A 17,299-nucleotide genomic window follows, 5' to 3' on the forward strand; every position below is an offset into this window, starting at 1 on the left:
TGGTGATCTTCTCCTGTAAATATTATAGCCTAGGAAACCCTGTGGGGCAGTTCTACTCTGTCACATGTGATCACTATGAGACGAAAATCCACTCAATGCCACATAATAATAACAACAACAAGCTTACCACTTATTTGGTCTGTGACATTGCTACCATAATTTTAAAATAGGAATAATAAGACCCTGCTTTCTGAAGGCAGGGATAGGCTACATTAGTTCCTAAAATCAAATGTTTCATTCTTTGAGAGTTTTGAAAGAGGAAGCCCATGTTTTCGCTGGTATGCTTCCCTCTGGTGGTCAGAGGTGTGACAGCAGAAACTGCTGTTAGCTGCTCTCCAGTCCCCAGACTCATGGTGACCCCATGCACAACCAATGAAATGCCATGCCATCCTCATGGTTAGCTGCAGACTGGATCAGACTATTGTGATCCAAAAGGTTTTCATTGGCTGATTTTTGGAAGTAGACCTCTGGGCCTTTCTTCCTAGTCTGTATTAGTCTGGAAGCTCTGCTGAAACCTGTTCAGCATCATAGCAACACGTGAGCCTCCACTGACAGATAGGTGGGGGCTGAGCATGGAGTACATTGGCTGGGAATCAAACCTAGGTCTCCTGCATGGAAGGCGAGAGTTCAACCACTGAACCACCACAACTAGGCTATGGTAACATTGTTTTTTTCGAACTGATTCTTATCCTATGTGATTTTCAAGCGATTTATGGCTAAACCACACAGCTCACTCTCAGGACTGACTTTTCTTCATTCTTGAATGAGGTCCTAGTTATTGGTGTGAACTTCTTTTTTTAAATATCTGGGAATATACATGTCCAAATTTATCATTGCCTCTTGCCATGATAAATTTGCCTGTCCTTTACTATTGTCTCTTAAAAAGTTGAATATTCAGTTGATTGAGTTAGAATCGACTCAACAGCAGTGGGTTCCTCAATCAGCTTTATGTAATTTTGCTATCTAACAAATCTCTAAGAACATGTACTTCAAACACAGAGGAGAAAGAATAGGATAATAAAAGTGATAAGGGCCAAAATTTATTGAATATTTACATGCATTATTTTATAAATTCCTCACAACAGCCTCAAGATGTAGGTACTATTAATATTATCATTTTACAGATGAAGACACCAATGCACCAAAAGTTGAATAACTTGCTAGATCTGTTTTCCTTTATTTAATTTTCATAATGTCTGTGTGTGTAATGTTTGTGTGTGTGTTAGTGTTTCTCTTACCTTAGCAATGTCATATAAGACAGATATTTTAAACTCCCAATCCATGAATGTACCATCAGGGTATGAAATCGTGTCATTTAAAACTTCCTGAATAGGGGGGAAAAAAAGGAAGATGAGTTATTGCAAGAAGTGATATTGTAGAGAGACTATTACCAACTAAATGATGATCTCCTAATTGTGAGGCATTGGGATCCAGAACAAATTGGAACTCCTTTGTCCTGATTTTCCTGAACACTTCTTTCTTTTCTCCACTAAATAAGAAGCATTATATAGCTTCACTAGAGAAGATAACAGCAGATACCCATAACATCCCAAGGCCTGGCTCCCAGTTCTTTTATCAGACAGGGGTAAAGGAATGAGTAACATCTGTCTGCAGGGTGGGCTGGTAGGCCTGATTAACACCTGTATCAGGTGTTGTGACTCCTCAAAATTGAATTAAAATTTTTAAACAGGGTATTGCTATTAGGAAATGCATTCATTAGGCTTAGGTTTTTAGTCATTATCAATTGCATTCATTGATTTAATTGCTTTTATAATTATTACAGTATTCCCTTTCACTATCCTGATAAATTATATGGTCACCCTACTCAAAGTTATCTAAAAGGCTGAAAGTTCACACAGCACATGCTCAGAAGTTGTTCAAAGTAAGTTGCAAACATTTCAATGCTCTTTGAAGCAATTGTCCCAGATTCCTTCCTGCTCCTGCCTTTTCTCATTCCAATCCTGTTCCTGCTTGACAACTGATTTTGTTTCTTGTTTATGAACTTCGCCTGCCCTTCGGAGCTAAGTAATGATTTGGTATTCCTAGCTTGATACTTGGTGCTTCCCAAGAGCTTGACTCAGACCTGTCTTACTTCCTCTTTCTGCTTTGATCAACCTGAATACCTGACCTCATTTGAAGGCTCCTGCCCTGTTCTCAGTCCCTCACAGAGGAGAGAGAAGTAAGAATTTAGAGAGTAGCAGAAGGAAGACTTACAAACAGTCTCCTAATGCTTAGTTAGTGCTGTCATAATGACCATCCATTTCTCTTTTAATGCAAAAGTGATTTGGGGCAAGTAAAATAAAACTGACTTGATGGTAATTACTCACTTTTCCACTTCTGCTCTTTTTTTCCCCCCAAGTCTAACTGGTTCATTTTTTAGCCTGTTTATGTATAAAGATACAATTAGACTGATTAATAAAATCCAAGTGGTCTAGTTTGGAAAGCACCAACTTTCTTGATAACTGTCTAATATTATTTCACTGAGTGAACATTTAAAAAGTCTGCTAAATATTTCTTTTCCTTTACATGGATGATCAGTTAGGAAGTTAGAAATGACCATAGTTCCTTACCCGGAGTGATCCTCTCTCGCAGTATTCGATCACTCCAAAGATCGTAGAATCAAGCTTCACCGTGCCATAGAACTTGGTCAGGTTGTAATAGTCAATCTGAAGCAACTGGAATAACATGTTCATTTATAAAGCAAATTGGCCAGAAAGGGATGCCAGAGTAAAAATTAAATGCCAATAAAAATATGTCTTAGATCTTTGGGAAGATGCATTGCTCTTAATAAATTAAAATGTCAGTACCCATTTCTTAGTATACATTGCATTACATCTTATTTCACAGGCTTTTCTTTGTCTGTAGGGAGTCTTGAATACAAACCTTTGACTACTGTCAAATAATACCAGGGCCATTTTCTAGGACATACAAGTAGATTCCCAAAATGTTTTATATCGTCAAATATCAATCTCCATTTCTTGGTAGAATTTTTAAAAACAACATGAATAGTCATTTATTTGCCTGACGTCTACTCACTTAGCATCCCCAATAACACCCTGCTCCACCAGGAACCTCAGGGCTTAGAGAAATGGAGTGAAGCTATTTCTTAAGGATTTGAAGTAGGGGACACATACCTTGTTCAATTCTATCTTCTGTCTCTCAGTGAAGTTACCATCATTGTGCTTGAAATCTTTTAGAATCACTCGCTGCAAAAATCAATTGAATTGAAGAGATATCGTAGCATAAGTGTGGGAGGAAGATGTGGCAGTCTGCTTCTGCAAATATTATAGTCTTGGAAACTCTCTGGGGCAGTTCTACTCTGCCCTTATAGGGTCGTTATGAGTCAGAATCAACTCCACAGCAATGGGTGGGTTTTTTGTTGTTGTTGTTGTTGCATAAGCACTTATGCAGGTAGTCCCCAACTTATGACAAGGCTCCGTCTGATGACTCTTGTAAATCGGTTCTGACGTAATTTAGAATACCTCATCTGACATTAGGAACTGATGCTTCTTATGGTACGAAATGCTGAATAAGATTATGCTATAGGCCTGGCCACTCATCGTGGCAGTAAGTTTTTTTTTTTTTTTTATAGGCCCGATCTACAGTGAAGTTGGCATCAGTGTCATAACGATAAAATCAGAGTTGGAATGGCTGTCAGGCCTGTGCACAGTCCAATTGTCATGTGCCATTAGAGTTGAATATTGCCCAACTTTTTACCCATTATGACTCCCAACACTGACACTAACTTCATTGTAGACCAGGCCATAGTCTGCTATACGGCAGTGTTTTGAAGAGTAAATCATAAACTTGAACATCTGCAAGAGAATATCTAAGTGAGAACGGTAACAACAGCAAATTATGCACTGCAATACCGTACGTGGTATATATTACTAACAAGATGTACAAAGAAAAGGACGGTTGTAAGTGTGTTTCATCATAACTCAAATGCGTCATAAGTTGGGGACTATCTGTATATGTACTATAATCACTCGTTTATGTGTCTTTCTTCCCACTGCACTGTGAACTCTTGAAAGCAGTGACCATCTTTTACTGATATTTATATGCTTGTTCTCTAGTACCTGGGATATGGTACACCCAGGTTTGAATATTTCTTCAAGAATGACTCAACAAAAGGAATGAGGAAGGAAGGAAAGAAGATGCAAAACCTCCATATGGAGATTGTCATATTCCCACAGCAATGAGCCAAAATGTAATTCTCATGTTGCCTGGACTGCACTGAACCTCTTTCATATTTTCTTTTTCTTGTTACATTTCACCTTTCTCTCAAATTACAATTGTTCTTCAGTTTCCCCAGGATTGTGAGTTTTGTAACCCTTGAAGCAGAGCCCAGCCCAGCCCTGAGAATGGCTGCAAGGACAGCCCCTTGGAGCAACCTGGACACCCCCATGATTGCACTGCCAATGACAGGAGCTGTGGCAACGATGAGCGGAAAGACCAGAACACAGCCCTAATTGAGAGTTCCAGAAGTGGAGAGACTATAGTCACCTTTTTATCGTATTTGCACTGTCGTAGCCTCTGGATTGTATCTCGCCTCTTGTCATCGTCGATCTGACACAAGACAAGGCCAATTAGTCCAGAAGCTCCTTATCTAGTTCCATCCATTGCCAGCCAAAGGCTGAGAGGCCCTGCCAAGGCAGCTGTACCTGTTGTTTGCTCAATAGCATGCTGGGCAGACTCCCAGAAAAATTGTTATAATAATCAACTTGTGTATCACCGTCACTCTTCACTTTGCCCTCTGACAATATCTTCTTCCCGGCTATCTACCACTCCCATGCTTCGCCCTCAGTTTGGGAGTATTGTGAAGGTCCTTCTCCCCTTTCCTCCCTTCCTCTTGTGACTCTTCTTTAGCTGAGTATTTTCTTCACTTCCTCCCACCCTACCCCTGCCCTTCTTCTATTGGGAATCACTGCCTGTAGCTACAGACAGATGCTCTTAGGGGAGAAAGTTATGCACTTGAGTTGTATAGAGCAGGGTTTGCAAATTCATTGGAAACTCATACCTAAAACCCAAACAGCAATGCAAATGAAGAAACTGGGCCAGGTGTCTACTAAGGGGAGCAGCCTCATCAACCCTGGGCAACGGTTGCTATGTAGCACCCAGATTATTTGATTTGTCAAAAGAAGCAGTCATCTGTATTTTTATATGTTATTCCATAATTTTTATATCTTGTCAATTGACTTTAAATATCAAATGAGAAATACACACACACACACGCACGCACGCACACACCTCTGCAGGCTAGATACTGAGAAAAGGTTGAGAATGATTGCATCTTTCGCTTTGATTCTAATAAAAACCTGGGGTATACTATTTTTGTTAACACTTACAGGTTTATTTTGAAATTTAAATGAAATAAATTATATCAAATTCAAGCATGATGTTTGACACAATTCATATTAATAAATGTCAGTTATCTTCCCTTCTTCTCATTTTACAAATAAGGCTTAGAGATATTAAATGACATTAAATGTCACACAAAAAGAAAGTGGCAGGACACACATCGTATCTCAGCCTCTACTGAGGTAGTTGTTGGATTAACCATGTGACATGTAGGGTAATGGCAAATCAAGGGGAAAGCAGGATGCTGAGAGCTAGAAAACATGTAAGTCTTGGATTCTAAACAAACTCTTCCAGGTTGCACATTTCCTCTCCCTGTTACCAAGGTCTTGTTAAATACCTGGAAAGTTACACCAGTGTCAGCATTCTTCAGTAGGTAAGGTAGGCCTTACCTTCAGGCTAATATGGTTGGTCTCATTGGTCTCCAAAGGAAGGATCTTTTCAGGAGGAATGTGAGACCATTTTTTCTGACGAAGTTCATTGTCTCTTTTGTATTTTCTGTGAAAGGAATAGAACTAGTCAATAGACTTTCATTAGTACCCATACCACCAGCTTCTGAACACTCAGAGAAGCTTAGAACCCTAATATTCTCGAGTAGATGTGTGGTGAGGGAGGCTAGCCCAATGGTCTAAGTATGTTCTCCAGACTGGTGAGTGCTGGCATTAGTGACTTGCCAGGGTTTCTGGGGGTCTTTTAGGTTCTTTCTTTTCTCTTCCTTTCATTTTCCCTGGTCCTTCACTAAAGGCATCCTTTACTGCTATAAAGGATATGAATTGATGACATGGAAAAAACAGGAGAAAAAAATTAAAAATTGATAACCTTGAGAGGCAAAACTGTTAATTTTTAAACCACCAGAGAATATACCAAACTTTTAAATAAGCCAGTCCCTATTATGCATCTTTGCCTTAAAAAGAAAAGAAACAGAAAAATAGAAGATTTAACAATATGTATCCCAACATGTAAAATATTAAAATTTTTTATTGTTTTCATCAAGCAGCATGGATATAGCAGAATTCTTGGGCTATAGGGATGCATACTTTCAACTTTACAAATATTGCTTCCTAAATTGCTTCCCAAAGTGGTTGTGCCAATTTTCCCTCCCATCATGACAATTCCTGGTTCCCTATATCCTTGACAACACTTGGTATTAAGTTTTTTGTTTGTTTCTTTGTTCACCATTGGGATGTATCTGGAAAGCTGCTCGGTTGTTGCTTTAATTCACATTGTCCTGATTACTAGAGAGACTGAGCATCTTTTCAAATGTTCTCTACCTATTTTAGTTCTTGTATAAAATTTTCTATTCATAATTTTGCTTATTTTTCTATTCTATTATTTATCCTTTCCTTAGTGATTTACATGAGTTCCTTACACATTCTACGAAGCAAATTCTTTCTCCTCTTGCGTGTTCCAAATACCTTCTTCTAATTTATTGCTTCTTTTTACTTTGTTGTATATAAAGTGTTTGATTTTATTGTGGCCATATTTGTATCTTTTCTTTTTACTTAACTGAGAAATACTTTCCTACCCTGAGATCAAAAAGATATTCTCCTTTACTTTCTCCTAAGAGTTTTGAAGTTTGACTTTCACATTTAGTTTTTCAGTCCACTTGAAACTTCATATGGAATGAAATATGCCTTTCTGTATGCTGTCAGTTAAGTTTTGATTTCATCTTTTCCGAGTGGAAAGCCTACCGTCCCAACATCAGTTCTCAACTGGCTTGTAATGTCACCTCTATCATATTCCTTTTCCAGCCTTGATTGTCTGATTCTAGAATCTGTATTCTTTTCCATTGATCTAATTGTCTATCCCTGAGTATGACTTTGCTTTTTGTCATTTGACAAACTTCTACTCAACTTCTCAAGGTTACTCATGATGCCTTTCTTAATGTCTCCTAAGCAGAGATGATCATTCTCTTCTCACAATTCCATCTAACACTGAGTATTCTTCTAATAAATACATGTAGAATAGGATATTATCGACCATTGATTATGATCCTAAGACCTGGCGGCAATGAGGGTGAATATCAAGGCCTTGAAGGCTTCCAGGCTCTCACTTCTGCACAAGAGGAGATTCTTGGGACTCAACAGATCTGTCATTCATGGTGAGTTAGGAGATGCCATATATCATTCACCATTTTTCTTGTATAAGCAGTTGTAATGGAAAACTACAAGAATAATGCCATGTCTTCCAGATCTTCTTACAGACACACCATTGTTATGGCCATTAGCAAATCCTGTATCTGCCTCTGATGCTTGAAGTAACTGAAAATAACTGTTTCTACCCTGCTACCATCTCTTATTTTGTGATTTACCCCTGCCTTAAGCAGACATCCACTTGGATTTGGTCTCTGAGGGACAGCAGCTACACATGTGACCTTGCTATTGACGGGCATTACTCTCCCCAAATTTTGGCTTCTGCTTACCCTCACCTAAATGCTTGCCACACTCTGTATACCATCTCCTATAGTGCAGAGCAACACAGAGTTACAAAAGCCAAGCTTGGCCTTCATATTGAAGAAGAGTTCCTTCAACCCACATGCGACAGGCTAGACTCTTTCCTTATGAGAAAGTATGGTGACAGACCAAAGAATATGGTCCACAGAGAACATTGTTGTCTTGTTTATTTAGGGCATGGGATGATCCTGATAATCCAATAGGGACAGAAAGTTTGATGTGTTTAACATACACGAATTAGGAAGTAATGTGGTACTCACTCACTCATTTACATATTCAATAAATACTTCTGAGCATCCACTATGTCCCCAGCACTATGCTAGGTACTTGTTATGCTCAGGTTTTGTCGAATAATCATGGAACTGACCATCAGGAGGCCTGAGTTTTAGTTCAGGCCCTACGCACTACCTAATAATGTTTTTCTAGATAAGCCATTTTACTTTCTTGGGTCTCACTTTCCCCATACTAAAACAGGAGGTTTAGAGGAGATGATTTCTAATGCCCCTTCCAGCCTGAACATTGTGAATACAATGACTTCAAAATTTCCCACAATATATTCATAAAATGGTAGGATAGCCATTTTCATTTATAGCATGCCTATTATGTGGTAGTCAGGATACATATTCTAACTCCTCACAACAGCTCAGATGAGGAAAGTGAATCTAAGCAACATGTTTAAGTTGCTAAATAACATGCTTAAGACTACACAGTTGGTACATCACAGACACATGGTTTGAGTTCAAGTGTCTCTGTCTCCAAATTGTTCATCTATCTACTGAGTAATATTCTGCTCTTGATATACATAGTCTTTGATACAGAATTCATTCATGGTTTTAGACCTGTCTAGAGACTTCTTTGTGAACATTCCTCAACATTAACAGACATTATGTCTCTCCCTCCCTCCCTTTCTAAAGGACGAGTGCAGGTAGAATAGAGGGAGTGGTACCTCAGCACCAGAAGACCAACAAACAGGAACAGTATCATAGCTCCAGCAAGGGTGAAGACGGCAATTATCAGGATTTGGGGGCCTGTGGCAGAAAAGACAGTGAAAAATGACTTAGGAATGATCTTTGAAAAGAGAATAAAAGCATTTCAAACATTCTAGCCGTATAGTGGAGTCACTTGGTGGTGCAAACAGTTAACATGCTTAGCTGCTAACTGAAAGGTTGGAAGTTCAAGTCCCCCCAGAGACACCTCAGAAGAAAGGCCTGGCAATTTACTTCCAAAAAATCAGTCACTGAAAATCCTATGGAGCACAGCTCTACTCTGACACACATAGGGTCACCATGAGTTAGAGCTGAGTCAACAGTAACTGGTCATCATTATCAGCTGTATACTATAATTTGCAGAAATAAGAAAGGAGAGCTTTTTAAAAAAAGGGGGATGAGGGCCTTTTTAAATTTTATCTTTTATTATCCTATTCATTGGTGATACATGTCCTGTATCCTCACTCTCTGAAGAAAACTGCTTGGAGTGTCACCAGAGAAAGTGGGCTAATTTCAGCTACCCTTGTAGTTCATACCTCTCTTTTCTTCCTTATAGGAATCACCAGATGTTACGAGGTCATAAAATATTTTCCAACACATAAATAATTTTGGTGGTTGAAGCCTACATGATGTCCTCAAAACCAACATACATAGGGACGATCCATAAAAAAAGAAATGACTATTTTTAGATACAGATTACAAATAGAGGAAAAGTAAGACAATTTAGAATATTAAATGATAGTATTGCATTCTGGTCCTTTCCAAGCTCTACTAGGTCATGGAAGCACAGTCAATGAAGATGTAAGGGATTTTACTTCTTAGAACATTAGTATAGGGATAGAATTGTTTAGGTGGAGTACTTTGAGAGGTCCCCAGGAGAGTGAGTGGAATTCAGGAAAAAGTGGATCCAACCCCAGCAAGTGTTTAAGAGTTTGAGTATGACAGTGGCTAGCAGTCTGGAGAGGAACAAGCCTAGATTGAGAAAGACACCAATGATAATAAAACAGTACAAGAAAGTCATGGTTCATGACACAACCGGTCCCTATAGAAAAGAAGGTTAGTGGGTTCGATAAGAAAAAGTGGAATGGATTCCAAGCAATAGAATGAGTAAGAAACTGAAGGATAATAGGAATGTAGAAAAGACATGTTTCTTCCAGACAGGGGGAAAAAAAAATACAACCAGAAACTCTGATTCAAGGAAGCCATAGTTCAAAAATGAAACAAAGTGAAAAGTGACCTGATTTTGAGAAACTGAAATTGAAATAAAAAAATAAAAAAGAATGGTTTCAGTTTATTGCAGTAAAATGTAACTGGAGTAAGAATACATATCTCACTAATGAGGCTCTTACGAGGCTTGTTCATAACTACTTGTCCCTTTGCTTATTTTTGTCAATTATCAAACCTAGCTTTCTAAATTATACTTATCTTAAAAATGGGTCCTACCCTCAAAATACAACTAGGGAAGAGCTGCTTCCTCAAAGTAGAGTAAACCTTAGTGATGTGGATGGAGGCAAGCTTTCAGGACCTTCATTTGCTGACGTGACATGACTTAAAATGAGAAGAAACAGCTACAAACACCCATTAATAATCAGAACATGGAATGTACACATTATGAGTCTAGGAAAATTGGAAATCATCAAAAATGAAATGCAACGCATAAACATTGATATCTTAGGCATTAAAAAGCTGAAATGGACTGGAACTGACCATTTTGAATTGCGCAATCATATGGTCTACTATGCCAGGAATGACAACCTGAAGAGGAATGGCGTTGCATTCATCATCAAAAAGAACATTTCAAGACCAATCCTGAAGTACAACGCTGTCAGTGATAGGATAATATCCATATGCATGTAAGGAAGGTGAGTTAATATGACTATTATGCAAATTTACACACCAACCACTAAGGTCAAAGATGAAGAAATTGAAGATTTTTACCAATTTCTGCAGTCTGAAATTGATTGAACATGCAATCAGGACGCATTCATAATTAATGGTGATTGGAATGCAAAAGTTGGAAACAAAGAAGGATTGGTAGTTGGAAAATATGGCCTTGATGATAGAAATCATGCTGGAGATCCTATGACAGAATTTTGGAAAACCAGTGCTTCTTCACTGCAAATACCTTTTTCAACAAAATAAATGGTGACTACACATGTGGACCTCACCAGATGGAACACACAGGAATCAAATCAACTACATCTGTGGAAAAAGATGATGAAAAAGCTCAATATCATCAGTCAGAATAAGGCAATGGGTTGCTTATATGCAAGTTCAAGTAGAAAATTAGAACAAGTCCACAAGGCCAAAGTATGATCTTGAGTATATCTCACCTGAATTTAGAGACCATTTCAAGCATAGATTTGATGTACTGAACATCAATGACCAAAGACCAGACGAGTTGTGGAATGACATCAAGAACATCATATGTGAAGAAAGCAAGAGGTCATTAAAAAAAAAAAAAAGGAAAGAAAAGACCAAAATGGATGTCAGAAGAGACTTCGAAAGCTGCTCTTGAACGTCAAGTAGCTAAAGTAAAGGGAAGAAATGATGAAGTAAAAGCACTGAACGGAAGATTTCAAAGGACGGTTTGAGAAGACAAAGTAAAGTATTATAATGACCATGTGCAAAGACCTGGAGATACACAACCAAAAGGGAAGAACACGCTCAGCATTTCTCAAGCTGAAAGAACTGAAGAAAAAAATTCAAGCTTCAAGTTGCAATATTGAAGAATTCCATAGGGAAAATATTAAATGACACAGCATCAAAAGAAGATGGAAGGAATACAGTCATTATACCAAAAAAGGATTGGTCAACATTCAACCATTTCAGGAGATAGCATATGATCAGGAACCGATGGTACTGAAGGAAGAAGTCCCAGCTGCAGTGAAGGCCTTGGTGAAAAACAAGCCTCCAGGAATTGACGGAATACCAGTTGAGGTATTTCAACAAACAGACGCAGCACTGAAAGTGCTCACTTGTCTATGCCAAGGAATTTGGAAAACAGTTACCTGGCCAACCAATTGGAAGAGATCCATATTTATGCCTATACCGAAGAAAGGTGATTCAACAGAATGCAGAAATTATAGAACAATATCATTAATATCACATGCAAGTAAAATTTTGCTGAAGATCATTTAAAAGTGGCTGTAGCAGTATATTGACAGGGAATTGCCAGAAATTCAAGCCGGATTCAGAAGAGGACATGGAACCAGGGATATCATTGCTGATGTCAGATGGATCCTGGCTGAAAACAGAGAATACCAGAAGGATGTTTACTTGTGTTTTATTGACTATGCAAAGGCATTTTCAACTGTGTAGTTCATAACAAATTATGGATAACATTGCAAAGAATGAGAACTCCAGAACACTTAATTTTGCTCATGAGGAACCTGTACATAGATCAAGAGGCAGCCGTTTGGACAGAACAAGTGACTACTGTGTGGTTTAAAGTCAGGAAAGGTGTGTGTTAGAGTTGTATCCTTTCACCATACTTATTCAGTCTGCATGCTGAGCAAATAATCCAAGAAGCTGGACTATATGAACAAGAATGGGGCATCAGGATTGGAGGAAGACTCATTAACAACCTGCATTATGCAGATGACATAACCTTGCTTGCTGAAAGTGAAGAGGACTTGAAGCACTTACTGATGAAGATAAAAGACCACAGCCTTCAGTATGGATTACACCTCAACATAAAAAATACAAAAATCCTCACAACCGGACCAATAAGCAACATCATGATAAACAGAGAAAAGACTGAAGTTGTCAAGGACTTCATTTTACTTGGATCCACAATCAATACCCATGGAAGCAGCAGTCAAGAAATCAAATGGTACATTGCATTGGGCAAAACTGCTGCAAGTGACCTCTTTAAAGTGTTAAAAAAGCAAAGATGTCATCTTGAAGTCTAAGGTGTGCCTGACCCAAGCCATAATGTTTTCACTCACCTCATATGCATGCGAAAGCTGGACGATGAATAAGGAAGACCGAAGAAGAATTGATGCCTTTGGATTGTGTTGGTGAAGAATACTGAATATACCATGGACTGCCAAAAGAACGAACAAATCTGTCTTGGAAGAAGTCTCACATACTTTGGACATGTTTTCAGGAGGGATCAGTCCCTGGAGAAGGACATCATGGTTGATAAAGTAGAGGGTCAGCGAAAAAGAGGAAGACCCTCAATGAGATGGATTGACAAAGAGCCTGCAACAATGGGCTCAAGCATAATAACGATTTTGAGGATGGCACAGGACCAGGCAGTGTTTTGTTCTGTTGTACACAGGGTCGCTATGGGTAGAAACTGACTCAATGGCACCTAACAACCACATCAACAGAACTAAATTAGGATAGAGATATTTTTAGTGTTTAATCAGAACTTTAATACCATTTACTGTGCAGAGAAGTCCATATTTACAAACCTGGCAAATCTAATTCTCACAAAAACCCAAAATGAAACAAAAGAAGAAACCACAGGCTAATTGCATAGCCATAAAGCTTACTCTCCTTATCAGAAAACCAATTTCAGGGAAAGAATATTCACTAAGATTATCTTACCCCGGCCTGGAATATCATTGGGAAGTTTGTGGTTCTTCCAGATGAAAGTAGGGCTCATATCCACTGGTTGAGTATAATTTGAACGGGTGTCATAGGTCAAAAGAACCTTGTACTGAGCCAGGGTATGAAAAACAAAACAAAAAAAAGATAAAAAGTTAAAGACATTTTAGAATAGTTTCTGGTGAGATTGACCATCCTGCCCGACACTTGAAATTCATAGTAAAACAACTCTCCTGGGACTAGTTAGGATCTGTTTCTTGGTTCACAGTGTGAACATGGATTCAAGCTCCAGGTGGGTCAATAAGTTTTCTGTTTCTATATGACCATAGGCCATACCAGTAACCTCTGCTGCACATAGATTCTTTGGGCCTTTGGAGAACTAGTTCAATTTGCAAGTGCTAAAACAGAGGCCAAGAGAAATTAAATGACTGGCTTGCAAGTGAAGAGCCAGTGTTTTCCACAATACTCAACTGCCATTGAAAATGCTGTTTAGAGAAAATACACCACAAGTAAAACCCACTATGTCATGTCGATACATGTCAAGTGACCTGGAAACAATCCTGCATTTCTTAGGTTCTATCAATTACATAATTTTCTAGTTTCTTCCATCTCCTTGCTCTAAGGTGCTTTTCTGTACATGGCACTAGTGAGGAGGTTTCTAAGACAAAAGGTTTATTTTCAAGAACATTTCCAATGTATTAATATATAATATTCAGTATATGCTGCATATACTGAATTACCTTTATAAGAGATATCTGAATAATGACCATCCTGTTATATTCACCACCACTTCCTCAAATGCCAAGATGATAAGACAAATAACTATCACCCTTTCTGGGCAAAGGTTTCACATTTTCAAGACTTTACCCTTCACTTGACAGCAGCATCTATACTTGGATATATATTGCGAATAGAAAAGATCATCTATATTAGGGTATGCACATCTATATTGAAGCCTACACCAGATACAGAATACCTTATCTATAGCCCTAGGTTGCTTTAAGAATTAATCTCTGTTTTCTCCATATATTTTAAATAGCACAATTGCTTAGATGGCATTAGATGATTGTAAAATTCAACTTGCTCTGCCTTCAGAGAGAGCTAGTGCACAATATGTTTTTCATTGTGAAAAACAGTTATGAGGCTGACCTAAGGTCTCACCATATGTATTTGCCTCTCTCCAAGGAAGGCAAGGGCATCATCCCAGGTGCAAATAATTCAGAGGGGAGTGTATTATCTGTGTAGTTACTAGCAGTAAGTGAAGAATTGAGTAGATCTTATTTTAAGGCATTCCCATGGATTGTATGTCAAAGGTAGCATTATATTAAAAGTTCAATTTAAAAAAAAAAAAAACCTCATTGCTGTCGAGTCGATTCCTACTCATAGCAACTCTATAGGACAGAGTAGAAGTGCTGCATAGGGTTTCCAAGGCTATAAATCTTTCCGGAAGCACTCTGCCACATCTTTCTCCCATGAAGCCACTGGGTGGGTTTGAACTGCCGACCTCTCAGTTAGTAGATGACTGCTTTAACCACTGCACCACCACAGGGCCTAAGGCTCAATATAGTAACTAAAAGCCGTGGATTACTCTTCTTAAATGCTGCTCCTGAATTTCTGGTTTAGCTTTCTCAATTTGGGCATGTTTCTCTAACTTTCAGCATTTTCTTTTATAGATATCTTTTGTAAAGCAAGTCAATATATACACCCAATATATTATGACTTAAGGGTGTCATAATGGTCACACTAACAAAGTACTATATTAAAAAAATGAATAACTTTTTCTTACAGATTCCTAATTGGTGTCAGGACCCAACCTCTTAACCCTTTCAAGACCCGATTATTTTCTGCTTTTTTTTTTTTTTAATAGATGTGTTTTCATTAATGGAAGCATGCTGAGTCATGGAGTGTTTAAATTTTGGGTTGGTAATATGGATTTTGAGAAATATGACTTGGGAATACATGGTTACCACAAAACTTGGGGAGTTCTCAGGCACCAGGATTGGTGGGTGCACATCTTTTCCACTGGTCATGGGTGGCAGGATGTATTGTGGGGCGCCTTCTACTAGGTTATATGGGGAACCTCTGGTTTTCCAAATATGACACACAAAAAAATAAAACCAAACCCACCAGGGCTCCCTATCACACAGGAAACCATAACTATGTTTACAAGGCTTATCTAGGGGTACAAAAGCCAAAATGGACAAAAGTTTTACCTAAGCACTCTTCTAAATGCACTACCTCACATTTCAGCCTGATACTCCAGCTACTTTGTTTCAACAAACGTTTCTTTTGCCTTTCACCATTACACAAGTCCCCACTGGAGGGTAGCAAATACTTTCAGAGCAAAAAGTAGACTCTCAAGAAACCTGAGGGCCAGAAAAATTGGGTAGGCAACCATATATCCCATGGACCTGAAAGGGTTTAAAGAAAAATGCTCTCCATTGACCACTTAGTTGGCTAAAACAGTGGTTTTCATAGTACGACTTTGGGTGACAGGAGGACAGGTGTTTTGTTTTTAAATTAAAGCTCATCAGGCATTAGCTATGTGCCAGGTAAGAAGGTAAGCATTGGAGAGGTAGAAAGGTAAGACCCACTGTCTTTCTTTAAGGGACCTACTATGTAGTTGAGGATAAAAAAGCATACATTATGTGCATAAAAGCATAAAATTATAGAGCTGTTTATATGTGCCAGAGGGATTACAGAGTTAATGGTTTTCATGGGAGTTTAGCTGGAGAGAAGAAGTGTTTCACTGAAATATTTAGTTGTGGAAACAAACAAGAAATTATTAATAAAGACCTGTCATCCTCTCGTTGGTATTCATCCCATTGATAGTCTGGCTTTTATATCAATTTATTCTTGATAGTTTTATATGTATATATATATATATATGTATGTGTGTGTGTGTGTGTGTGCATGTGTGTTCTGAATAAGAAGTTCCATGATTCGGAAAAGCTTAAGAAAGACTTCCCCAAGTGGGGATAATTTTAAAGCTGAAATAAACTATCTTCCAGACCTAAACCTATCTCCCCCAATTCCTTTACTGTTGCCCCTATTCCAAGTTATCCCTCCTCACCCGGTCTTAACACAGTTACATCACCCCAAGTTTCCTGATGAGGAGCCACGTTTTGCAGTCAGACATACTTTGTTGGTATCCACAGAGGTATACAGAAGCACCATAGTATTGTCAATATCTCCAGAGTCATCCAAAGTAACAGGGCCCATGAATCCTAGGGCAAAAATCAGAGAGAGTTAGTGGCCATCATTAGTTTCTTGTCTGAAGAGACTGGTTGGACCCAGAAAGGGCGGGGGCGCGGGGGCAATCAGTTCAAATTGCTCTATTTTACTGAAGAATTGTTGACTTGCGTGGTCTAGTCAGAGGGGACCTGGATTGGGTATTGGACCCAAGATCTCTGAAGGACATTTTTATTGGATATATTATTCATTTAGAAGGAAATATCTTTTCATTGCATTTAGGATGACACCAAATGTAATCAGTCAATAAATACTTCCTGATGATTATTGACAAGCTCTTGGTAAGAATAGTTACTGAACCAGTAGCACGAATGTTTAGGTTACTGCATAATCTAACTTGGATTGTAAAATAACCAAAGTCCTACTCTATCACTTGTTGGCATAAGACACTAGGAAATTACTTAAGCTCTATAAGTCTCAGCTTTCTCATCTATGAAAGAAGAGCAGTATAGAATGAACCTATAAAATGGTTGTTTGGCTAAAAAAGGATCAAACATCAGCAATTTCATATGGTTCAACCTTATGGCATTTATTTTATGCTTATTATTGCCAGGCTCTGTGGTAAGCACTTTATATGTGTCTTATCATACAATTCTTTCCAAAATAATGGTATACAGAAACTATGATTGTCTCCATTTTATCGATGAAAAAAACTGAGGTCAGTGATATTAAGTATGTTGCCCAGGGTTGCAC

At 38.4% G+C, this 17,299-nt stretch overlaps 1 protein-coding gene across 1 annotated transcript in view; it reads right to left on the reverse strand.

Moving 5' to 3' along the window:
- Positions 1 to 17,299, reverse strand: part of GUCY2C (guanylate cyclase 2C) — a 93,341-nt gene that overhangs the window by 26,436 nt on the left and 49,606 nt on the right. The window contains exons 9-16 of the mRNA XM_049881505.1: positions 16,496 to 16,581; positions 13,355 to 13,466; positions 8,758 to 8,839; positions 5,751 to 5,856; positions 4,507 to 4,569; positions 3,135 to 3,206; positions 2,571 to 2,675; positions 1,239 to 1,325 (exon numbers count right to left, since the gene is read on the reverse strand). Of these exons, the coding sequence (XP_049737462.1) occupies positions 1,239 to 1,325; positions 2,571 to 2,675; positions 3,135 to 3,206; positions 4,507 to 4,569; positions 5,751 to 5,856; positions 8,758 to 8,839; positions 13,355 to 13,466; positions 16,496 to 16,581 (713 nt within the window). The remainder of the gene's footprint in view (positions 1 to 1,238; positions 1,326 to 2,570; positions 2,676 to 3,134; positions 3,207 to 4,506; positions 4,570 to 5,750; positions 5,857 to 8,757; positions 8,840 to 13,354; positions 13,467 to 16,495; positions 16,582 to 17,299) is intronic.

The sequence above is a fragment of the Elephas maximus genome, chromosome 4, assembly GCF_024166365.1.
Source record: "Elephas maximus indicus isolate mEleMax1 chromosome 4, mEleMax1 primary haplotype, whole genome shotgun sequence".
In the NCBI taxonomy this organism is placed as follows: Eukaryota; Metazoa; Chordata; class Mammalia; order Proboscidea; family Elephantidae; genus Elephas; species Elephas maximus.